We start from the raw sequence: 23,976 nt of genomic DNA on the forward strand, positions 1-23,976 counted from the left end.
CTCCACTCAAAACCCTCCAGGAGGGCTTACCTGGTGGCGCAGTGGTTGAGAGTCCGCCTGCCGATGCAGGGGACACAGGTTCGTGCCCTGGTCCGGGAAGATCCCACATGCCACGGAGCGGCTGGGCCCGTGAGCCATGGCTGCTGGGCCTGCGCATCCAGAGCCTGTGCTCCGCAGCGGGAGAGGCCACAACAGTGAGAGGCCCACGTACCGCAAAAAAAAAAAAAAAAAAACCAAAACCCTCCAGGAGCTTCCAGCTCAGAGGACAAGCTAAGGTCCCTTCATGGCCAGCGAGGCCCTATACAAGGCCACCTCCCACTGCAAACCGCTCTCTTTCCATCCCAGAGCGAGAAACTCTGACAGTCCCTGACAGTTTCTGTTTTTATTGGTCAAGAATTCTCTATAAAATCCACACACACTCATCCACACACATACCAGATGCCTCCCCTGGCTTGGCCACCCCCTGCCCTGCTCTCTCCTGGGATCAGACCTTCCTGGCCTCACTCAGGGATGCCATCCTGCAGCCCCTCCAGGCTACCCGTGGAGGAGCAGAGAGAAGGAACCTCCTTTTCTCCTTCCCGGCTTAGAAACAGAGGCCTGTGCCTGACCTGTGGGGGGGAGCAGGTGGGAGTGACAAGCGTCCCCTTCCCTCTTTCAAACTCCCTGAGTTGCCAGCTTAGGCCCCCAGGCGCCACAGCTGCTAAGGCCTTGGGATCCTCTTCTACTTGAAGCTTCCCTGTCCCCATTTTTCAGACTGGAGAATGGAGGTCCAAAGAGGGAAGATGAGCTCCCCAGGTCACAGCATTGTTGCTATAGTAGAGCAGGGACTGGACCTCAGTTCTTCCCGGCTCCCAGGAGATCAGAAGAAACCCTGCTTGACAGCCAGGACCTGGAGCAGGAGGGGAGTGCCCAGGGAGAGCAGCCCCAGGGCAGCTGAGTGAGCAGCACAGTCCGGCCAGCACTATAAAGATTTGCCAAGGGTGCCCTCTGTGACTGCCCGTGTGGCTTGCTCGGGTATACAGTCTGGGTCCGTCAGGATACTGGTAGATGTACTCAGCTGGCGTAGGGAGTTCAGAACAGCTGGGAAAAGAGAGAGAGAGGGAGAGACACTTTCTGGGGTCAGAGCCCTACCCTTGGATGCTGAAGACAAAGGGATTGGGGGAGGTACTAGTTAGCAAGACTGTCAGTCAGCCCCTCCTAGGATCTCCGTCTGCAGGTGTCCTGGTGGCCCATCTGGGGGCATGGTGGGGATGGACAAAACCCTAGGCCACAGTGAAGACAGGCTGGACCTGGGGTCTGAGTAGGGTGGAACCCCCTGCCCTGAGGCTTGGACACCCTGCTGAGCAGGCAGGTGGCTCACGTACTTGGTCGGAGAGCTGGCAGGGAACAGTACTGGTCCAGCCAGGCCAGTGAGGTCTGGCGGAGGCTCTGCAGGCTTGCCGTAGACACCATCCCATTGAAGGACTCAAACAGAGGCCGGATGAGGATGCTGAACTGGACCCAGGTCAAGGAGCAGTTCTGTCATCCAGCTGGTACCCTCATCCATTTCACATGTAGCCCTGACATCTGGCCACTGTCCAGCCTTGAACCCTAAGGACTCCTACTGTAGCCGCCTTCCCATACTCTAAGGCTCTCCCAGCTCTCTGGCTCTCAGGCCCTTCCCCCAGCTCCTCCAGGACCTTCCTTCTGGGCTGGACTATCCCCCATCCCTGGGCTTCCTGCCCTGGCTCAGTCAAGGGCTTGACCAGGTAAGGGAGTGAGAGATTCTATGTCTTCCCACAGGCCCACCCCAGTCATGTTACTCCAAGTTTAGGTTCTCCTAAACTGCCCCTGGGACTTTCTGAGGGCAGGGCTGTGGTCCCCTCACCCAGGGGGCTCCCCCTCAGTTTCCCTCTGCTCCCAGCCCATCACTGGGTAATGCTGCTGGCCAAGATGCCAAGGGCCTTGAAGGAGGGGGTAGAATCGGAGCCCTTTCCTCTGGGATCAGCTCTGAGACCCTGCCTGGCCCGGGGAGCGGAGCCTGTGTCAGGCCCAGCCTGGTCCAGCTGCAGCGCTCACCCCGCCACTGGCCAAGGGAGGATACTACCCAGAACTTCCAGTTATGCAGTGTGCGGGTCCGGACATAGTCATCGAACATGTCTCGCATTTGGTCGAACCGCTGGTGTGTGATGGGCACTCCCGTAGCAGGCAGCTGCTGCTGGCACAGGCTGGGGGCACGGGGCAGGTCAGGGCGGGGAGTCAGGCAGCAGGCCCTCTGGCCCAGCGCCTGCAGGGCCCCCCACCCACTTGATGGCGGCATTGAGCGCCTCGATCTGGTCCCGGAGCTGCTGGGCCTCCTCCTGCTTGGCGGCTCGCTCCTGCTGCAGCATGGCGATGTACTCGGCCGTCTTCTGCAGCGTGGTGGCTTTGCTCATCTACAGCAGCACCGTAGGGCTGGGCTCAGGGACTGGGGGTCCCCCACCCTGGGACCCACTGAGGCACTGGGATGGGAGGAGGCAACCAGGTGTGTGGAGGGCCCTGGGGCTCGGGGCTGCCAACCTGGGCTGGAGACTCACCTTGACGTTGGGCTGGGTGCTGAGCGTGCTCACCAACCCGTGCAGAGTGTCAAACCCCAGCTTGATATTGAAGCGCCGCTTCTGCTCCGCAGAGATGTGTGTGATGCGCCGATTTTCGGTCTGAGGGGGCAGAAAGTGGGGTGAGCCTAGGAGGGGGCGTGGGAGGGCCTGGGGGGAGCAAACAGACCTTAGGGTGAGAAATGGTGCCACCTTGTTGTCCAGATGGCCCCGGCTTACGATGCGTTGAGGGGAAGAGATGCACATGCTCAGAGTCCCCGGGCCCGGCAGGGCGTTGAGCTCCCCAGACAGCCGCCGCTCACCACCTGTGTCAGAGACAGACAGACCCACAGACAGACCAACACAGGGGAGAGGGTCCCATTGCCCTGGCCCTCTCATCCTGGCCCCAGATGTAGTCCCCCCTTCTTCCTTCCCCTCCCTCCCCCCACAGAGTTCCCCGATCCCTGCAACCCCTCTTTACCGCTGGGTGCTGGGGGCGAGAGCCGCTCCGCTTTGGGGACAATCAGGGGCCTGGGAGGGGCCAATGTGGCTGGACCCGGAGGTGGTCGGGGCGGTGTAGGGGCCGGGGTCGGGGGAAAGAAGGTGCAGGGGAACTCGGGGGTTATCTCCTGCTGGGGTGGAGAAGGGCAGAGAGTCGGGGTGAAGCCCCGGGGTTCACCGCCACCTCCCAGTGCCCGCCATCTTACCGGGGACCCTGGGGACTGGAGGAGGGCGCTGGACACGAGCGCAGGTTCCAGGGCTTGCTCAGGCTTGGCTGTGCAAAGACAGAACTGTGAGGGCTGCTGGGGCCCCCATCTCATCATCTCCCAAGACCCCATCCCTCCCCTCCTCACTGCCCACACTGCTTTTGGGTTCAGGGCCCAGGTCCCTCATTCCTTGCCACCTGCCCTCCGGCTAAGCCTGCCCCTTAGCCTCCACCCTCTAATCCACAGGCTCTCCGCTCCGCATCTGGTCTCCAGCCCCCTTCCCAGCTCACCTGCTGTGAGCAGCTGTGCGAGGCAGGGATTGTTGCCCCCGGCAGTGGCAGGGGCCAAGGTCGGGGGGCTGGGTCTCCGTCCCCTGGGGGACTGGGTAGAGGGCTTGCCTCTGGGTCGCGTGCCTTGGGGCACGGTGAAGTGAGGCCCAAACGGGGGCTCTGAGTACCCCGAGGGTAGAAGGTCTACGGGGAAGGGGGCGGGGGCAGGGCCTGGACCCAGCGGGGGGGTGGGTGAAAAGGCCGTGGGAGCAGACGGTGGGGACAGTCCCGGGGCAGGAGGGACAGGAGGGAAAGAGAATCTGGGAGAGAAGAGAGGCTCTTGCTGCAGCATAGCAGGCAGTGGAGCAATGGGAGGGAAAGGAGGTGGGGCACTGGGCTCCAGGCCAAGCCCCTTGGCAGGGCTGGGGTATTGGAGGAGGGGTGGGCATGCGGGAGTGGGTGGGAGCTTGGGCTTGGGGTCTTCAGGAAGGAGGAAATCAGAGCTCAGGAAGGCACTGGAGTCCAGAGGGCCAGGGCAGCTGCTCCGAGCCTGGTTGGGGGACAGAGAGCAGGGGAGAGAGCTAGCCTTTCTGAGGCCTCCCAGGCAGCCTCTTGCCCTGGCTGAGCTCTGGACTGGGCACTGGGAGAGTTGGGAGAAATGGTTCCTGGCCTCAGACACACACCCCAGGAAACTTATAATCTAATGAGGGGAAAGAGTGGAATCAATTTATGCACAAATTAGGCATGAGAAAGAACATTAATCTTCCTGCCTGCCCATTCATTCACCAAATAACTTACCAACCTATCCATCCATCCATCCATCCATCCATCCATCCATCCATCCATCCATCCATCCATATCCATCCATCCATCCTCCGTCCATTCACCTACCTATCTATGCTCTCATCTATGAGCTAGCTCATCTACCTATATTTCTACCAGCCTACCAGGTATTAACCCATTCACCAATCCATCCAACCACCTATACTTCCTTACTCACCCACCAACCCATCCATAGTCTGTCCATCTATCCACCATCTGTATATTCACCAGCTGCACATCCATCCACCAGCCCATCCATCCAACCAACCACTCACCTACCTATACATATACCAACCATGTAAGCATCTACCCCCATCTACAACCCAGCGATCTATTCTCCAACACACCCATCCATCCACACACTCATCCATTCACTCACTTGCTCACTCATTGGGCAACCATTTACCCAGTGCCATTAATGTGCTTGAACTGTGCTAAGTATGAGAAGATGCAGCTGTGAGTAAAGCATAGCCCTTCCAGCAAGGAGCTCACAGTTTAGTCGAGGAGAGAGACCTCTCAAACAATGAACTATGCTAGTACCTGAGAAGTCTGATAACGGAGGGAAAAGGCAACTATCCTAGCATCATGGGGGCAACATCTGAAGTGCACCTGGGAGTTCCTGAACCAAAATGATAGAGTCACTGCTTCCTAAATGCACATGCTCAGCTTCGGCCTCCATGCTTCCGTTCCTGCTTCTCCTCCCCTCTGCTGGTCTCTTCTTCTGCCCAAACCCAAGTCATTCACTAAGGCCCAGAACTACCCCCTCTTCCAGGAAGTCTTCCACAAGCAGCCCAGCTCCACGCTCCTCTGTCCTCAGGCTCCCCCGCAACCATCTTGTCAGTTCTGCTTCACGAGGGTCTTTCCTCCCCAGCTGAACAGTGCCCTCCTGGAGGGCACAGATGGGGTCTTTCTCCCCCCTCCAGTCTCTTACGATGGACTGAGCATACTCAGGAAGTACCCTCAATACCTCCGGGGTGTGGGCAGGTGAGCTGAGCAGGGTGAGCTCACCTGCAGGCGGTTATGTCCCGAGAGGTGGGTCATGCCCGAGCAGGCAGAGGGCACCTCCGAGCCCAGGATCCCACTGCTGAGGACAGGGTCAGCCATGGGGCCGAAGCTGGGGGGCTCCAGGAAGCTTGAGGGTGTAGGCGTCGGTGGAGGGCGGTAGTTGGTGAAGAAATCTGTAATTTGGACACACAGGGTGGCAGCTGTCAGGGCTAAGGCCACGGCTGGAAGCAGCGGGCTGGCCCTGTCCCCAGGCTGGGCTGGCAGTGGGGTGGGGGCCAGCAAGGGAGGGGGGGCCTTCCACAGGAGATTGTGAAACTGGGAGAGTTTCTGTCTCACTCAGGGGAAGCCACAGCAGAGGCTCTGGTGGGATGGGCCTGAGTGGGAGACAGCAGGGGGATGTGCGGGGGTGTCAGTGGGACACCCCAGGAAGCAGCCCTCCCACCGAGCCCCAAAACTGGCTCCAGAGGCCCCCCTTCCCCACTCCCGGCCTGGGAATCCCAGGCCTTGTCTGCTTCTGTTACCAGCTCTGCTGGGGACGTGGCAGGGCGGGGTGGTACTAGAGACTACCGGGGAGGGAAAGGGTGGGGTCCAAGGGGAGGAGGTCTAGGATGGGGAAAAGGGCATCATGGTGTCAGGAGTTCACGGAGTGAGTTAGGGGTGAGAGGGGTCAGAAGGTCAGTGGGTCTGGGACAAGTCGGGTTTGTTGGAAGGTCAATGGGTAGGGCTACAGGGACAGAGCTCAGGAGTGTGGGTGAAGGGACTAAGGGGGGTCAGAGCAGGGGTCAGAGGGTGGGCTCAGAGCGGGGGCAGGAGTGAGGGGGTGCTGGAAGGTCTGGAATTGCTGGCAGGGATGGGGGCAGCCAGATTGTTCGAGGTGCGGATTGTGTAAGCCCCAGGCTATTCTGGTTTTGGGAAGCAGCTGCCTGTGGCCTAACCACATCCCGGGCCTGGGCGCCGCCCGCCCGCCCGCTCCTTTCCGGGCACCTTTCTCTGACCCTGAACAGCCTCCTGTCTGCACCAGCTCCCAAGGCCTCCTGGTCTGGTCAGACGTGACCCCACTGGCCTTGGATGGACCCCAGCCCCCTGGCCAAGACAGGTGGTCAGGCCTTTCTCCCAGGGGCCCCTTGAAGGAAACTCAGGAGTGGGATAAGCCAGCATCAAACCTCGAGCCAGATTGGGTCTTATTTGTGCATCTCATGTGACTGGGGGCCCGTGTGTTGCTGGATGGCCGGCTCTGCGCGTGTCAGTCTCATGTAGCACCTGTCTGTCTGCCTCCCTGTGTGTCGGTCCCGCTGTCTGGAGCTCTGTCTGAGTCCGTGTGCACCTGCCCTGGTGTGAGGTGCTGTGTGTACATGTCTGCCCTGTGCCCACCTCTGTGTGTGTCTGTGTGTCTTTCTCGGCCACAAGGTCCAAAGGGAACTTCTTGCTGTCCTCCTGCCTCCCTTCAACAGAAGGACTGGGTGGTTGCGGGTGAGCGGCCGCCGATCCTCCACCCCCGGCCCCCAGGAACCATGGGCCTCATCACGTAGCCCCGGGAGGCTCAGGGCCGCAGAGCAGCTGCTGCTCCCCATGCCGCCCACTCCCCAGAACCCGGAGGGGCTCACAGAGCAGCAAGCCCAGCCCAGCCTGAGTCACCAAGGCGTGTCCCCACCCCGCCGGCAGAAGGCACTTCCGAGTCCCAGCCACCCGCGGAGCCCTCCCACCCTGTCGCCCCCACTGACCTGCCATCCCCTGGCTGAGCCCCTCCCCCGCCCCGTGCTTCCCCGAGTGGCCCTCACCCAGCCTCTCCCCACTCCCTGAGCCCCTCCACCAAGCCCCCTCCCTCCACAGAGTTATGGCCCCCTCACTAGGTTTCCTCTCAAGTGAGGAGCTCTTGGGGACCAAGCGACAGCCCTGACGGCCCTGGCGCTCCCTGCCCTCCCAGTTCACGGGGCGCTTAAGGGGGCCACACTAGCCGCCTCCCCTGTGTGACCCACACCCCCTACTGTAGGTTGCCCTCGCTGGCCCCCACTCTGGCAGCCACCCTGCACTGAGAGAAGTCGCTTCCCAGCCCCGGTCGGTCAGGTTTTGCCCAGAGCCCGGGTTTGCGGGGGAGTGGCTGGGCTCCTACCTGCAGCAGGGGTCTGTGTGCCCAGACGGGGCTGCTGCCCTCCCAGGCTGGTCTGCTCCCAGGGCACTGCCATCAACACTGCTGTCCCCGCAGCCCCCAGCCCCCACCCAGGCAGGCATGGGGGTGGTTCCTCATTCCCTCGTCCCTGCCCCATAGGCCTCCACCTCTTAACTGACAGGCCCAGGACCCTGCCAGTCAGGAAGGAGTGGAGGGGTCACCCAATGCAAGCCTTTATCCCAGGAACCCCCTTTCTGCGCCCGAGGCCTCTGCTGAGACAGGCTGAGCCTCCAGGTCTGACCCCCAGCATGGCTCCGGAGCCCCCTAAGTGTGTGGCTATCAGCAGCAGTCTCCAAGGTCTACAGCTAAGTGAAGAAAGCAATGCGGGAAACAGGCTGCTACAGAGACAAAAAGAGACATTGGTCCACATGTGCTATATAGACATGGTATCTCTGGAGGGACATGAGAAACCAGCGACTGGTGGCCCTGGGGTTCAGGAGACGGAGCCAGGGCCAAGGTCTACTTTAAAGAATGCTTTGTAAGATACGATTCCTGGGATTTTCTTAAAAATAACATAGGAGGGAAGAATTGGGTGAGGTCTAGATGAGATAAGAATGGCCAAGAGGTGATAAATGTTGACGTTGGTGAGGATTCCATGAGGGTCAGTGAACTACCCTCTCTCCCTACCTGTGTGTATGCTTGAAATGTTCTTTAATAAATAGTTTTTTTTAATGAATTATATAAACACTAATAAATAGACCCGAACAAAGGAGAGCCATCAAAGTCCCTCTCTCCCCGGAGACAGTCCCAGCATCTACTGCTCTCCTGGGAACTCCCCAGAGCCTGCAGCTTCAATGCTCCTGGTCCCCTGTCCCCTGCTAGGTACCCTGTCTGGCTTGCTCTCACTTGAGGCCACAGCACCTGCATCCCAAGGCCAGACAAAGGGAGACCAGGAAGATCCCTGAGAAATCACCCAGATCATCCGCCCTCCCAGAGGGGCCTGGGACTGGCCTGAGGTCTCAAGCGTACTGGGGCTTTCCTCCTACTGACCCTGACCATCCACTCACCCAGGGGGAGGGGCCTGCCCCACCTGAGATCTCCATGAAGTCATCCAGGCTGGGCTGCAGAGGCGTCAGGTCCGGCTGGATCATGTCAGCGTTGCCGACATAGGCTGGAGGGGGCAGTGGTGATGTCAGCAGCATCGGGCAGGGCGGAGTGGGGGCACCCATGCCCGGCCATCCTCCCTTGACTGCCTGGATCCCCTTAGGCCTCCCTTTCCTGGCGCAGCCCCTCACCGTCCTCGGGGGGCAGCTGCAGGGGTGTAGGGCCAGGCTGAGTCATGGTGAAGAGTGTGTCGGAGATGTCGGACAGAAAGCAATCGAGATCCAGAAGCTGCCGCCCGCCGGTCTCCTCCTCTGGGCCCGCCAGCAGGACGGGCACCACGCTGGTGAAGAGCTGCTCGCACCATCGCTCCGGTGGCTGCCACCCGCCTTCCCCCTGAGGAGACAGAGCTGTCAGCAGCCCCAGGCGGGCTCCACTGCCCTACTCCTTCCCAGTCTGGAGACACAGGGGCCTCCCACCGCCCCCTGCCTGGGGGATGAAGTGGTCAGCCACCCAGAGGGCCTCTCTGCATATAGCCCCTCCTCTCCTCTCTCCGGTGGACCCAGTTTGCTGCCTGAAAGGCTAAGGTCACCCCACTGGCCTCCAACAACTCCTCCCAGGAGAGAGGCTGGGGTGGCCTGCTGAAGAGATGAGGGTCCCTTCCTGCGCCTACACTTTTCCCTACCTGGGTCCCCAGTTCTTAGAGCCTTCTGTTCCCCCATGCTTCCCCACCACTTGCTTAGTGAACCAGAAGGCTTGGGGTCTTCCCACCACTGCGCTCCGATGTTGCCCTTCCCAAGAGGAGAAAAGCTCAATTAATCAACCAGAGGACACACCCACTCCACTCGCGTCCCACCCTCACCCCACCACCACTGCCTCGCGCACCCAGAGGGAAGCATCCATTCTCTGGGTCCAGGGAGCACCCACCTGCTTTGGGGCCAGGAGATCCCCTTCCCTGCTGGACTTACGGAGCTGCAGGAACACACAAAGGTGGACACTGGATCCCCTTCCGCTCCTCCATCGCTCCCCGCCAAGGCCTCCCGTACTCACTAGCTCCCCTAGATCAACCGGATCCCTCACTTCCCCATGGAAGCTCTTTGGCCCTGGGAGGTAAGGAGGTTGCGAGGAGGTCCTGTGGCCACTGGGTGGCACTGTCGGCCTCGGTCTTAATGGAGGACAGGGTCGGGCTTGGGGTTGGGGGGAAGCCCTCCGGGGCTCTTGCAAGAGAGGCCGTGGCCAGAAGTCGCAGGGGAAAGGGCCCCCCACTGACCCGCTTCTTGTAGTAGATGCGCCACTTATGGTACTCGCGCATCACCACCTCGATGCGCCGCTTCCAGTAATTCCCCTCCAAGACGACGGCCTGAGGAGGGCCGGATAGGGGACTCAGTGCGAGGGGTGGCACTGACCCCACCCCTCACCCAGTCTCCCTCTGGGCCAGCCCCTCCCGCTCAGCATGAGGAGTGATGGGCAGGAGGGGCCTGGCTTGGTGGGGCGGCAGGTGGTTGGTCCCGTGGTCTCAGCTACCTCCGGTTTCCGGTGCTCATCAGCCTCAGGCCCCTGCAGGGGGGTCACGAAGCCACACACGGGGCTCTTCCTCCGCTCCACATCTGAGAGAAGAGCGCCAGGTCAGGGGTGTCCAGCTCCCTCATCTCCCACTCCAAAGGGACTGGGACTCAAGTGCCACACTATGAAATCCTGCCTGACTGGCCTTCCATGCTCTGATTAAGTGCCACCTCCTCCAGGAAGCCTTGCTGCCTGCTCTAGCTCTCCCAGATCTCCCTCTTCTATGAGACCCTGTAAAACAAACCTCCCACACCCCATCTGCCCCCTTGGGAGCCTGGTAGGTGTGCAGGCAATGCTTGCTGAACGGCATTGTTGGGCCACACGAAGTTAATTGCCCCAAGAAGGTCCTGGTCAGGCTGGCGGGCTAGAGGTCCAGAGCCCTGGTCCCCTGCTTCAGGATGCCCAATTCCATCCCAGAGAACCACCGCTGGCCCACTTCAGGCCACTGCCTGAGCCCTTTCTCTGCCTCCTCCACTCCCATCCCTGTCTTCAACCCTCATCTCTCTCCAGGCTCCTTTTTGGCCTATAAACAAATTCCAGGCTCTCCTTTACCTCTCAAACCTTCCCCTTCCTTTGCTTCCCAACAAGCTAAATTTCTTCCCGTCACCCCTTTGCTTTCCTCCCAGACTCTGGCACACCACATCCACCTCTGCCCTCCCAGTTGCACTGTCACCTCCGGTACCTCAGCATCTGCCCGCACACCCACCCCACTGGCCCAGCTCCTGAACTCAAGGCTCTGGCCCTCCCCAGTCCGGTCCTCCGAGACCTTGGCTGTAGGGCACCCTCCTCCTCCCTAAGCCCCGGGAACCTTCCCTCTGTTCTCCTATCTCCCTGACCACTTTTCACTGGCCCTTCTGCCAGGCCCACTCCCCCTAGCCTCTCTCACCCTGCTCCTTTGCAGTTTCAGACCCATCTTCCAGCTGCCTGGGGAGCCTCCACTAGGATGTCTCAAAACATCACTCTCATCACTTGGGAACTTCCCTCCCAATCCCAAGCCTCCTCTGGACTGCCAACACTGCCTCCCATTCTCCCAGCTCCCCACCCTCGCCCAGTGTCCCCATCTAATCCATGGACTAACCCTCTCAATCCCAAGGGTGTGTGGCATTTCTTCCACCATCCCCTCCCCTCCATATTTTCACTGTTCCCCCTGGTCTGGTGTCATTTCTTGCCTAGACCTCCCTGACTCCAGCCTCATGCTCCCCAGCCCATCTTCCTGATGCGGGCAAGTCAATTCTTCCTAAAGGGCAGTACAGGCCTAAACCCCTCCATGGCTCCCTGAACCTCCAGGATAAAGCCCACACCCCTTAGCTTGGCTTCCAAGCCCTCCGGGACTGGCCCCACTGCTTCTCCTGCCTTTCCATCGCCTTCATATGCCCCACCTTGAAGCCAGACCCTAACCCCCACCCCCACCCCCAACAGCCCTCTAGTTTTATTCTACGTAGAATCCCCTTCCCTTCCCTCTGCCTCATCACGTCTGCCCTCCCATCAGGATAGCCTAGGGCTGCCCCTGTTCTAGGAAGCTTTCCCTTGTCTGAAACCCCATGGTCCCATGTGCCTCACTTTCCACCCTGCCTTGGCCATTTCTCTACATGCTGGCCTCTCCGTTGGGAGTGAAGGCAGAAGCTGTGCCCTTTAGCCCCAAATCCTTACATCTGGCACAGAGCTTGGCACACAGCAGTCCAGGCTGCATGGACTCCTGGGGGTTAGAGCAAGGAGGATGTCAGAGTATCTGTTTCTGGCTGCCTAGTTGAGGATATGAGCACCAGGAAAGACTGGGCTTGCCCAGGGCCCCCAGAGAGTCAGCGCTGAGCAGGCCTGGTCAGGCTCTGCCCTTCCCCACTTGGCAACCCTGTGCTCTGGACAGAAGGGCAGGGGTCATGTGGCTTCTTAGAGCTGGGACATGCTTTATTTAACAATGATAAGTTCATCCATTCATGCAGCCTCCTAGGCCCTTGCACCTATGCTGGGATAGATGCTGGGACAGGGGATCCATGAATGAATCGGGGATGAATCTCCCAGCTTAGTGGGAGAGACAAGGAAAGCATACACACCACATGAGCTAAAGCAAGGTGGAGAGTCAGCTCATGAGAGGTGCTCTGGGATATCAGAGGAAATCAAGATGTCTTGGGGGTGTGGAAAAGGAAGGGCTCTTGGAGGCCAGGAGCCTGCCTAAGGGTGGGGGCGTGAGGGGGAGGAGCCAGGCAGCCCTCCAGCAATCCCACTCCTCCCCCTTTCCTGAAGCCCCCCTGCAAACCTTCCGTGTTCAGGGAGGAGGAATCCTGACATTTGTTAGAGGCCTGGTGTTGCTATTATCACAATAATAGTAGTAAATCCCAGCAGCTCACCTTCAGGGAGCCCTTGTGTGTTTCAGGCCCTGTGCTGAGATGTGGACCATCTATCTCGCTGAAAACTCACAGCAAACCTCAGCAATAGGGTCTATTATGATTCCCACTTTACAGATGAGCAAGCACCAACTGGGGGAGGCTAGGAACTTTCCCAAGGTCACACAGCTAGGGTGTGCTAGAACTTGACTCAACCCCCCTCTGACTTAGAACTTGGGGTCCTTCCATCAACTTGTGCCACAAGCTGGGTGAGGACCTCTGGGTGGCATCAGAAATTTCTTCTGCAGAGAGAAGGGTCTGCACCCCATCCAGCTTTGAGGGGAAAGCGTAGAGGGTGAAAACTCGGGGTGGGGTGGGAGGGTGAGGGAGTTAGAGACATCTTCTCCCCCTGGCCTATCAGCTTCCTGGTTTGGGCAGGGCCCATCCTTAACATTCTCAGGCGAGGGCTGGAAGCCAGCCAGCTGGAAGCAGTGGAAGGGGCGCTGGGCTGGGTTGGAGAGCCCTGAATTCACAGCCAGTCATAGCTCTCTGCTCCTCTTATGCTCAGTGACCCTGAGTAAGTCACTAGCCTTCTGGGTCTCACTTGCTCGTCCATAAAACGGGGGTGATAAAACCTATCTCCCAGGGTTGCTAAGAAGCCTTAAATAAGATGATTTAGGAAAGTGCCAGGCACAAAGATGAATAGAAACCAAAAACAAACAAAACAAAAAAACCCACTTGTTTTCTCTGCTTGAATGGAATCCAGTGGGGCCACTACAGAGAATACCGTGTGGTCCCTCCTACGCTGTGTTCCCAGCTCAGCGCAGCCTTTGATCCTACAGGAGGACCTTACTGAGCTGGAATAGGTCCAGCACAAGGTCCAGCACAGGTCTCTCAGCCTCTGCTACCCTGCCATGGGGCATAGGTGGGTTTTGTATCCCCAAATGAATGACCGTGACCTCCTCAAGGGTACATCGGATTCATCATTTATTAAGCACCAACTTTGTGCCAGCCCTGTTCATACCCGTTATCCCCATGCCAGCCATCAAAGTTAGGACTCTTGGCCTCATTTCATAGATGAAAAAAGGGGTTCAGAGAGGTTAGACAACTTGCCTGCAGTCACACAGCCAGCAAGGGGCAGAGCCAGGGTGGGAAACCAGCTCTGGGTGACTCCAAGACCAGAGTCCCTTCCACGTGGCCTCTCTGGGCCCCCTCCCCCCAAATCTCCATGGTGGGGAAGCTAAGGACGTCAATGGAAGGCTGGTGGAGACCCACCAGGATCTGAGTTTTCCCTTTGCAAAGCGGTGTGATTGGCCCGGATAGTATTGAATGCCTCTTTCTACCCTGGCATTTGAGGCACCTGACTACACTAATGGGATGCAGAATGGGCCTTGAACTGTTCCCCAAATCTCAGCTCACTTTAGGACTTCCGAAGGGTGACCCCTGCTGTGTCCAACTTCACAGTGGGGAGCACCCTTTGGGACACATCCCCCAAGACCCTCTGGGTTTAGAAGCTGTTGAGGGGTCCTGATGCTGGGGACCTGGCTTCCCCCAAAGCTCTCTGTGGTTGCTGGCCCTGAGGGCCCTGGGGGTTTCTGGGGCAGCCCCTTTGTCAGCCCTCCTGCTGGGGCCTGTGGTGCCCACTCACACTGGATATACCAGGCCCTCCAGATGGCGTTGTTGAGGCGGATCTTGTCCCGGCACAGCAGCTTGAGGCCTTTGAAATTCTTCCACTTGGGAGAAACCAGCTTGCCACTGTCAGAGGGAGAGGGCTGGGTCAGGGGGGGCGTGGAGAAAGGGGATGGTTGGAGGGGGCTGGCTCCACTTTCTTTCCATGCACGAGGCACTCATCTATGGTGGGCAACTTGAGGGACACCCCTCCCAAATCCTGCCCCTCACTCTAATCTGCCTGAAATGCCTACCCTGAGAGGCAGACCTTTAAAATACTCTCCCAGGTCCCCACTTGGGGCCTCTGTGTTCTTTGGTGAGACCTGCTGAAATCTGTTTATCAGCTCAGGTGTCAGAAAGACAATGCCCATTGGCCTCACAGGCATCTATCTCATAGGCTGGCTAAGGAGGGTTTTCGCCTGTCTCTTACTTAAGGAAACTGAGGGTCAAGAAACGAATGGGGGGCTTCCCTGGTGGCGCAGTGGTTGAGAGTCTGCCTGCCGATGCAGGGGACACGGGTTTGTGCCCTGGTCTGGGAGGATTCCATATGCCGCAGAGCAGCTGCACCCGTGAGCCATGGCCGCTGAGCCTGCGCATCCGGAGCCTGTGCTCCACAACGGGAGAGGCCACAACAGTGAGAGGCCCGTGTACCGCAAAAAAAAAGAAATGAAGGGGACATGCCCAAGGTCACATGACATGATGGAGACTCACTCAGGACCTGTGGCTTTTTCTCCACCAGTCTCACTGGCCCCCTTAGGCCTAGGGGATGGGTAAGGTTTGTCTGAGTAGAGACAGAGCCTCTTCACCAGAGGCAGCCTCCAAGCAGCCAGCCACAGCCTTTTCACTGCCCTTCTGGTGTCTGCCCAGCCCAGAATCCCAGGATGGCAATCTGTACTGACCTGGAAGGTGCGCCCCTTCCCAGGGGTGTGCGCAACACGATAGCCACCAGGGCCCACCCAAAGGAAGGCAGCTAGGATGGTGGAGTGATGGGCAAGGGGCACATTGACCCTAACCCTGACCCTGACTCTAACCCTAGTAGTCAATCAAATCCATGAGACGGAAGGGCTCTACCAGGTGAGGGGCTTGACTCTCAGGGTCCTGATGGGCACAGGCCGAGTCTGCCACCCCCGGGGAGCTGAGGCCAAGATGTTCTAAGTCTTAGACCCCTGCTGGTCCCTCCCTCTTCCCTCCTCCCTCGCTCCTCATGATTCACAAGCTGGGGTTATGCATGAGTCCCCTCTGGCCCAGCTTCTCCAACCCCTGCTCACATGGAAGGCTGAGGCCCCAAGGCTTAGTCTTTCAGAACACCAGGCCTGCTCTCTCCAGGGCCGTCTCCCAGTTCCTGGGGGTGAGGGGCAGGTGGGTGACAGTCTGGCTCCTGCAGCCCTTTGAGTGCATGGGTCACTGGGTCCCCTCTACTCTCTGGTCTCCAAGCTCCTGTGTTTGCTTTGGGGTTGGGGGGGACTGCTACCCCCAGGCACAACAGGCCTCATTACCCAAATAGAGTACATGGCCCAAGCACCCAGGTCTGCTGGCTGGTCCCTTTCCCTCCTAAGTCAGATAAACACCATCTGTCTAATAGGGACACATGGGGTAGGGGCACTCTGATACCTCCTGGGCCAGCTTCTTATGTGGTACCTGGGGGGACTCCTGAGTTTGTTGCCCCAGCCTGTATCCCAGCAACCTCCCAGCCCACTCTGATCACCCAGCGCCCTACCCCCAGCCTGCCTGCCCTCCCTCCTCCATTTGCCTGCTGAGGTAGCCAGGCAGGGCTGGGGGAGGTGAGACAGTGACATCCACGCCCAGGAGGAAAGGATTTGGTCTGTGCTGGGCCTGTTGGCTGTGAGGGGAGGAGAGGGGCCCAGCCGGGAGCCAAAAGCCTGTGACCAGGGTTCAAGGAATTCTCATGACCAATAGAAATTCTGGGAATCTTGGAGATGGGATGGAGAAAACTCAGAACACCCCGCCCTCCCCCACCCCCCCCCCCACATATCTACCTTGTGGAAATTTCCCTGGAAATTTCCTTAGAGTCCTGCTTGCTCCCCCTCACTCCCGAGGCCATTCTTTCCATAGCTAGCCAGCTCTGACCATGAACAAGTGTTTTCTTGGAACTTCCAGAACCTGCCTCCCTGAGGGTTCCACCCACAGAACCACGGAACACGGGCCAAGCTGCAGGCTGTCCTCCGGGTCAAGCTGGCCAGTTCTTCCTGGCACCTCTGGACTCCTTGCCTTGCTGTCCCTGCCCATCTCTTTACTCTCTTGGGATACCCCAGCTTCCACAATCCTCTCCCCTCCAAGGAACCCCTAAAATTAGGGGTCTTTAAGGGCTAAAACACTGTCCCAGTCTGAGCCCCAGTTTTTTCCTCTATGGGGGAACTCAAAGACTCCTCTGATACTGAGCCACTAACGTCCCTGGCACTTAGGACCCCACCTGGGACGGGCCACGGAGGTTGAATATTCTGGGGGTTTAGGGAGAAAGCCCAGCCCTCTCTACCCCAGCTGCCCCTGAATGGGGTCACATCAGCTTCCTGTCAGCCTCCTAGTGCGGGCGGTTCTTGGAGTGCGCAACGCCCCCTGCCTTGCAATTTCCCCTGAACCTCCCCTTTTGGTCACTGTGGTCTGGGATAGGGGCATGAGCCAGCCCAGGCAGAGCAGTGTGTAAAGTAAAGCAGAAAGCTTAAGTTGGGAATGGATGGGAAAAGGGGGACCCTGGGGGAGTCCGGGGAGCAGGGGTGCCCAAATCTGGTGTACCATGACCTTAGATGCCCTGTCCCAGGAGGTCCCCTGATGTCCGAGGAGGGGAGGGAGGAAAGGGATGGGAATTTGAACTTTCCACACAGGTCTGGTGCTCTGGATGATCAGATTGCAACACGACCTGGGCCCGGGGCCAGAGCGTGTGGGCCAAGGTTACAAAGCGTCCAGCCAATGGAGTTGAGGCTGGGCGCCACAGTGGGGGGTGGGCAACACTCCCCCCCAATCCCCACCCCAGCTCTCGATCCCAGTCAGAACAAGTGCAGGTCTGTAGCCAGCGGTTCTCAGAAGAGGAGGAGGCGCCGCAGAGGAAGAGGAATATTTACACAGAGAAAAGATCAAGGCTGGCCGATCCCCCTTTCTCCCCTACGGTTCTCGGTTGATAATTTATCCTGGTCCCTCCGCTCCGGGGAACTTTGCTCTCCGGGGCACTGAGCCAGGACCCCGGTTCGCGCCCCCCCCCGGGACACAGGCGTGGAGCTGGGGCCGGGCACGGCCGGCATGCTCTGCGACGCGTCAAGCAGGGGTTCCAGGCAACGTTAGGCGCTCAACCTCGCGTGGCGACCCGGGTGGGCGAGGCCAGGCCTCCTGGAGACCAGCCCCGCGCGGCCTGCAACACCCCCTGCCGGACCACGGCTGGGAAACTAAGAGTTGCGCCCCTCTGGGCCGGCCGGGGCACCCTTCTCCCGCCAACCTCGACCTAGCAGGTCAAGAACAGGTGTCCCAGCAATTGAGGGGTGCAGGGTGGATGAGAGATTGGGTTTCAGTCGACGTTGTCTATGAATTGGGACAATCATGGGCGCGAGGTGTATCGCGAGGGTGCAAGAATAGAGCGGGCCTGAGCGGGGACTGCCGCGTTGGGAGCGGAAGGCTGCAGGTTGTCCGGTGGAGTGGCCCCCGGAGTGGAGGGTGGGGATGTTAGGATGGCCTAGGGTCCTGGGAGCGCAAAGGATGCCCTGGGGGGCATTCTTTGGGGGCAGAGGGGTCGGGACGGGGGAGAGAGGCCCGCGGTGGGCCTACGGAGGTCGAGGTGGAGGGCAGGAGATCCCAGCCTTAGGGAAGGGGTCTTGGTGCTGAGGAATGGGAACCAGGAGGCGCGCAAGCATGTCGGGGGCCAGTAGGCTAGGCCGGGGTCAGAGGACGCTCCGGGCTGGGGAGAGGAGGGTATCCAGGATGTGGCCGGAGTCTCTGAGAGCAGCCGGGACCAAGGCTGGGGGCCGGGTGGGGTGTCCGGGGCCCCAGAGCGCGGTCCCGCCATGGAGGGCCGAGGTCGTCGGCCCCGAAGCCCCCCTCACCTGTAGGCCAGGCTCATGCACTCGAAGAGGCGGGTGAGTGTGGGGTCGATACTGCGCGGCCCGAAGTCGGCGAGCCCCAGGGGCCCCTCCTGGTCGCGCCGCCGGGTCAGCGAGTCGCTGTGCGGCGATGACACCATGAAGTGACCGCTGTGGATGACCTGCGAGCGGAGCAGCCCGCCTGCGCTGCGCCGGGTACTTGGGCCCTCCGAGTCTGTGTCTGAGTCGGAATCCGGGCTGGGGACGACCCGCGGGCCCTGCAAGCCCGCGACCAGACCCGCCAGCGCTCCGGCCGTGGCCATAGCCGCTGCCGCCTCGCCTGGGCTAGGTGCAGCTGGCCGCGCAGCCCTTCGGGCCAGGCCGGCTCATTAGCATAGCCCCGCCCTCCAACCACGATAGGTCGCTCGAAGGGGCGGAGCCTCGTGGCGTGCGGGAGTGGACGGGGCTGGCTTAAATTAGCATAATCAATTTGCCAGGTGTGAGAATGCTGGCCTGGAGCTCCCGCGGGTCTAGAGTTTGGAAGAGGAGGAGGTCCCTATGTCCCCTCCCGTCTTTCCTTATGCTGTGACCACTTGGAGTCCTGGCGGAACCGCCCCTACTTCACCCAAAAGGGGTCTCAAGAAGAGTCGTTCACACCTGAGCCAGAAAGCGCCTCAGTGCCAGGGATTCCTGCCCCCAGGGGTGCCCTCCCGTGAAGCCCCTCACCTAACTACTGCCCCCCTGCTCTCTTTGATCTCCCGGCTCACATTCACCCCCTCTCAGTGCTCCACGCAGCTGGAAGCACCCACCTCTCAGAAGTCTCGCGTGGCCTACCCACAGGAAGGTCTCAATACCTCCAGTTACCATTATAATCATCACTGTACCTGCACAGAGGTCCTGGGGGTTAGATGAGCGTGAGTCCTGCTTGGCCACGCAGGATCGTTACCAGTGGTGATGGGTAATCGCTGGCAAGGCAGAGCCTTGGTCACCCTCCCCTGGACATCCCCTAGGCAGGCCATCTGCTCTGGGCCCCCTCCTCTCACCAACCCAGTGGTCCACCTTGTGTTCCTGTTTCTGAAGGCCCTCTTCTCACCCAGAGGACACAAACTAGGCTGTTCGGTCTGAGGCAATCACACCTGTCACCTCACTGGCGCCTTTAACAATCCTTAGAGGAAGAGTTCTTGCCCCACATCAGAGGGGGCACCAGAGTCCACAGGAGTGGAAACAGGCCCACATATCTACAGAGGGACAGCCACAAAGCCTGGTCTAGAAGAATTCCGGCCTTCCCACCCAGGGCTATCTCTGGTGTGGGGGCAGGTGAGGGCTGGAGGCAAATGTTAACCTCCCTTAGTTTTGCAGAGGGTGTGGCCTAGTTAAGTCACAGGAGGGAAAGGGGAGGAAGTGGTCATTTGGGGGCTGAAGGCTTGGAAAAGATTCCCCCACACACTTTCTTCCATCCCATGGTAGGATCACACAGCCCCCACAATCAAATGGCAGTGCCCCGAGGGCCCCTGGGACCGCTTGAGGTGCTGAAATGGTTACCCAGGCTGGTCACAGGCCAGCGCTTCCACACACCACGTCCCTTGGACAGGTTCCCTCTGTCCCTGACAAACAGTCACCTCACATTCCCAGGAGCCCCAGCTGCCCTGCTCCACTTGCCCCCTGCTGCTCTCTGCAGGGGGTTCATTCTCCCTGCCCACCTCTCCCAAATTCTGGGGCTCCTCGTGTGCCCACCTCAGCCTGCCTCCTCTGGAGAGAGGGCCCTCCCTAAGTGGCCCTTTGGGGATCCTTGGCACAGTGGATTTCCCTCATGTGCCTGTCTGACTTCTCCCCTGGCCTCCGGGCCCTGAGGCAGAACTGCGTCCTAGAGTATCTGAGCCCCCATGCTGGGCACCCAGGGACTTGGAGAACGTACTGTGGAGGTAGGAGTAGGAAGCAGGGCCTCCTCTCCCTTGGTGCCTCCTAGCTTCCGGGGCCCTGGCTTAAGCAGACACCTGAATTGATCCTGCTCTGCCACTAATTCCATGAATGACCCTGGGCAAGTCTCTTACTGGGGATCTGTCTCTCTGTAAAATGGGGAAGTTGAATTCAGTGATTTCTTAGGGTCCTGCAACTTGAACCACCCTTGGTTCTCCGTCCCTGCTATTAGCATTCCAGCTCACCCTCCCAGGCTCCTCAGGCCTCCTGTCCCCAGGAGAAAATCTCAGAGTTGTGTTCTGTGGTTCAAAAGACTTTCCCTTGAGCTGGTTCTCAGTAGGGTGGATTATCTCCCTCACCCCTTGCCCTAACCCTCCACAGGCATCTGCACCCCATTTCTGCCCTCCTGAGGGCCTGATAATACCTTTGGAGGCTTAAGAACTGAAAAGACAATCCCTCTGCACATAATTCAAAACAAAACAACACTACAACAAATAAAAGGAAGTCCAAGATAAAGAAGGACCTATTGTATAGCACAGGGAACTATATTCAATATCTTGTAATGACCTATAATAGAAAAGAATCGGAAAAGAATATATATTATATATATATGAAAAAAATATATATATATAAAGAATATATATATTAAAAAAGGAATCACTTAGCTGTACACCTGACAAACTAACACAACACTGTAAATCAACTATACTTCAATTAAAAAAAAAAACAATATGACACAAAAAATACAAAACAGTTACCCAGGGCTCCCCTGGTGGCGCAGTGGTTGAGAGTCCGCCTGCCGATGCAGGGGACACGGGTTCGTGTCCGGGAAGATCCCACATGCCGTGGAGCGGCTGGGCCCGTGAGCCATGGCCGCTGAGCCTGCGCGTCCGGAGCCTGTGCTCCGCAATGGGGAGAGGCCACAACAGTGAGAGGCCCGCGTACCGCAAAAAAAAAACAAAAAACAGTTACCCAAATGAATTTTGGAAAAAGAAAATAAACTCACTTATCTGAATAATAAAAGGAAGTCCACAAATTCTCATTTCTCCCATGATGACATCTTCAATTTAAAAAATACGTATATCAATTACTAAATTTTAAAAAGTGTTCTGGGACATGGGTTCAATCCCTGGTCCGGGAAGATCCCACATGTGGCGGAGCAACTAAGCCCGTGTGTCACAACTACTGAGCCTGCACTCTAGAGCCCACGAGCCACAACTACTGAGCCCACGCGCCGCAACTAGTGAAGCCTGTGCACCGAGAGCCCGTGCTCTGCAACAAGAGAAGCCACTGCAACGAGAAGCCTGCGCGCTGCAATGAAGAGTAGCTCCCGCTCACCACAACTAGAGAAAGCCTGTGCACAGCAACGAAGATCCAATGCAGGCAATAAATAAACAAATAAATAAATACAATCCATCACTAGTCTAAATAAATAAATAAATAAATAAATAAATAAACTAAAAGTGTTCTAAATGCCTTAACCTTCCTGAGGCCTTGAATGTGTGCTTCATTCACTTTGTCCAGCCTCCCCCAACCTATCTGTATGGCCATTTAAGGGAGTATGTATTCCTCATTCCAGGCACTGTGTCCAACACTTTTGAACCATCATCTCTAATGCTACTGAAGTAAGTGTTATTAGTTTCATATTACAGTTGAAGAGACAGGCTCAGAGAGGGGAAGCAGTTGCTCGAGGTCCCCAGCTGAGAAAAGGCAGAGGCAGATCTGACTTGGAAGTCCTGCTTCCTACACCTATGAGGCTGCCACTCTCCATAGACCAAGGGCATAGCCAGTTCAGAGTGTCCTTGCCCAGATGACAGTGCAGACTTGCGTGCACTAGCCCAGGTCACCCCTTCGCTCCTTTCCCATTTGGCCTGTATCACCCAGTGTTTATAACCTCTCGCTACAGACAAGTCTTCTTCACAGCTGTGGAGATGTAGGACGGGGTCTTGTCTGGGGTGTGAAGACGTGGCCGTCCCAGGGGTCCTGCCTGACACCAAACCCTCCCTGTCTCCCAGCCTTAGTTCTCAGGATTGCTCCCCCAGACTGCCATTCGACGTCAGGAAAGCTTACCCATCCTAGATGGACCCTAGATGCCACTTCCTCCTCTAGCATCTTGTTCAGATACAACTGTAATTTCACTCTGCCCTGCGTTCACATGCACCTACCTCTCTTCCCACTAGATGGCAAATTCCCTGAAAGCAAGAATCACATCTTACTTCTCTAAATGGACCATTTTCCTCTCAAGTGCAAATGGGTATTTGTTGAGTGAATGAGTTTATATTATATCTATCTACTAAGTGTGCTCTACCTATCCATCTGTCTATCTATCTATCTATCCATCTATCCATCCACATACACACACATAGATAACATTTATTAAGTGCACATTATGCGCCTGTCCCAGTGCTAGGTATTTCACTTTTGCGAAAGTTAAAACATATAGAAAAGCAAAGATTTGGTACTTTTAATATCCATAGAGATGGAAAGTAGATTAGCAGCTGCCAGGGGTTGAGACTAGCTGGGTGTGGGAAAATGAGGAATGATTACAAGGGGTATGGGGTTTCTTTTTGGGGTGATGAAAATGTTCTAGAATTATATAGTGGTGATGTTTGCACAACTTTGTGAAATACTAAAAGCCAGTGAAAAGGGGTAAATTTGATAATAAGTGTATTACATCTCAGTAAAAAAAAATTAGGCATTTAATATATTATTTCACTTACTGATAATCCTCCCCACTGTGTGGGTGTGTTCGTATTTTTATTGCCATTTTACGGAAGGGGAAACTGAGGAAGGGAAGTGATTCAGAGGGTTGTTGTGAGAATTAACTATAAATAGTTAATGTTTATGGAGCCTAACCTACTCAGTCTAGGGAATCTTCCTAACAGCCCCATGACTTTCAACCCATTTTGTAGACAAGGAAACAGGCTTTGCTGACGGTCACAAGGGAAAAAGAGAATGGGAAGGACTTCCCTGGTGGTTTAGTGGTTAAGACGCCGCACTTCCACTGCAGGGGGACTCGGGTTTGATCCCTGGTCAGGGAACTAAGATCTCACATGCCACGTGGTGCGGCCATAAAACATAAATAAATAAAATAAAAATTTTTAAAAAGAGAATGGGATTCAAACCCAGGCAATCTGATGGAAGCCTGCCTTACAAATACGTACTTTCTCAAATTAAAAGGACTAGCAATTGTTTGTGAGGATGTGGTGTGCACAGAACCCCATCCACTGCCACCACCGCTGTGTGACTTGGCACAATTATTTTGGAAAACTATTTGTCAGTATCTACCAGAGCTGAACATCCACGTACCTTATGACCCAGCAGTTCCACAGAAACATGCACGTATGTGCACCAAAAGACATGTACAAGAGTATTCAGAGCAGCATTATTCTTATTAGCTCAATATTGGAAACAGCTCAAATGTTTATCAACAGGCGAACGGATAAATATATCACAGCACAGACACACTACAGAATCTTAACACAGCAATGAGACGAACGCTCTACCACCAGATGCAACCATATGGATGAATCTCACTGACAGTCTGTTGAGCAAAAGCAGCCTGACAAGGAAGTGTGGATGCTGTAAGGTTTCATTTATATAAAGCTCCAAAACGGGCTAATCTCTGGTGTTAGGCTGTGTTTTAGCCTTGGGATGACTAGAAGGGATCAAGAAGGGGCTGCTAACATTTTGTCTCTTTATCTGGGTTCAGGTAACAGGTGTGTTCACTGTGAGTATTCACTGAGCTGGATACTTATGATGTGTACACTTTCTATATGGACGTCAGACTTACAAGTTTTTTAAAAGAGAGACTCAGTTTGCACATGCACATGCAGCCTCACGGAAGCCTGCCTAGGCTGGGGGTGCATCAGGCATCTAGGAGGTGGGGAGAGCGACGGTGCATCAGGCCCAGAGGAGGATT

The 23,976-nt window shown here is 57.1% G+C and overlaps 1 protein-coding gene across 1 annotated transcript in view; it reads right to left on the minus strand.

Moving 5' to 3' along the window:
- Positions 1–396: 396 nt before the first annotated feature.
- MLXIPL (MLX interacting protein like) overlaps positions 397–23,976 on the minus strand; it is a gene marked incomplete at its 5' end in the record, with an annotated part of 50,263 nt that continues 26,683 nt past the window's right edge. Inside the window, 16 exons of the mRNA XM_060079200.1 lie at positions 397–1,080; positions 1,365–1,494; positions 2,084–2,207; positions 2,287–2,414; positions 2,556–2,675; positions 2,766–2,878; positions 3,034–3,184; positions 3,260–3,327; positions 3,550–4,078; positions 5,359–5,528; positions 8,553–8,633; positions 8,758–8,959; positions 9,491–9,535; positions 9,834–9,923; positions 10,088–10,170; positions 14,096–14,202. Coding sequence (XP_059935183.1) covers positions 962–1,080; positions 1,365–1,494; positions 2,084–2,207; positions 2,287–2,414; positions 2,556–2,675; positions 2,766–2,878; positions 3,034–3,184; positions 3,260–3,327; positions 3,550–4,078; positions 5,359–5,528; positions 8,553–8,633; positions 8,758–8,959; positions 9,491–9,535; positions 9,834–9,923; positions 10,088–10,170; positions 14,096–14,202 — 2,260 coding nt within the window. The remainder of the gene's footprint in view (positions 1,081–1,364; positions 1,495–2,083; positions 2,208–2,286; positions 2,415–2,555; positions 2,676–2,765; positions 2,879–3,033; positions 3,185–3,259; positions 3,328–3,549; positions 4,079–5,358; positions 5,529–8,552; positions 8,634–8,757; positions 8,960–9,490; positions 9,536–9,833; positions 9,924–10,087; positions 10,171–14,095; positions 14,203–23,976) is intronic.

Source organism: Mesoplodon densirostris, chromosome 16 (genome assembly GCF_025265405.1).
Source record: "Mesoplodon densirostris isolate mMesDen1 chromosome 16, mMesDen1 primary haplotype, whole genome shotgun sequence".
Lineage (NCBI taxonomy): Eukaryota > Metazoa > Chordata > Mammalia > Artiodactyla > Ziphiidae > Mesoplodon > Mesoplodon densirostris.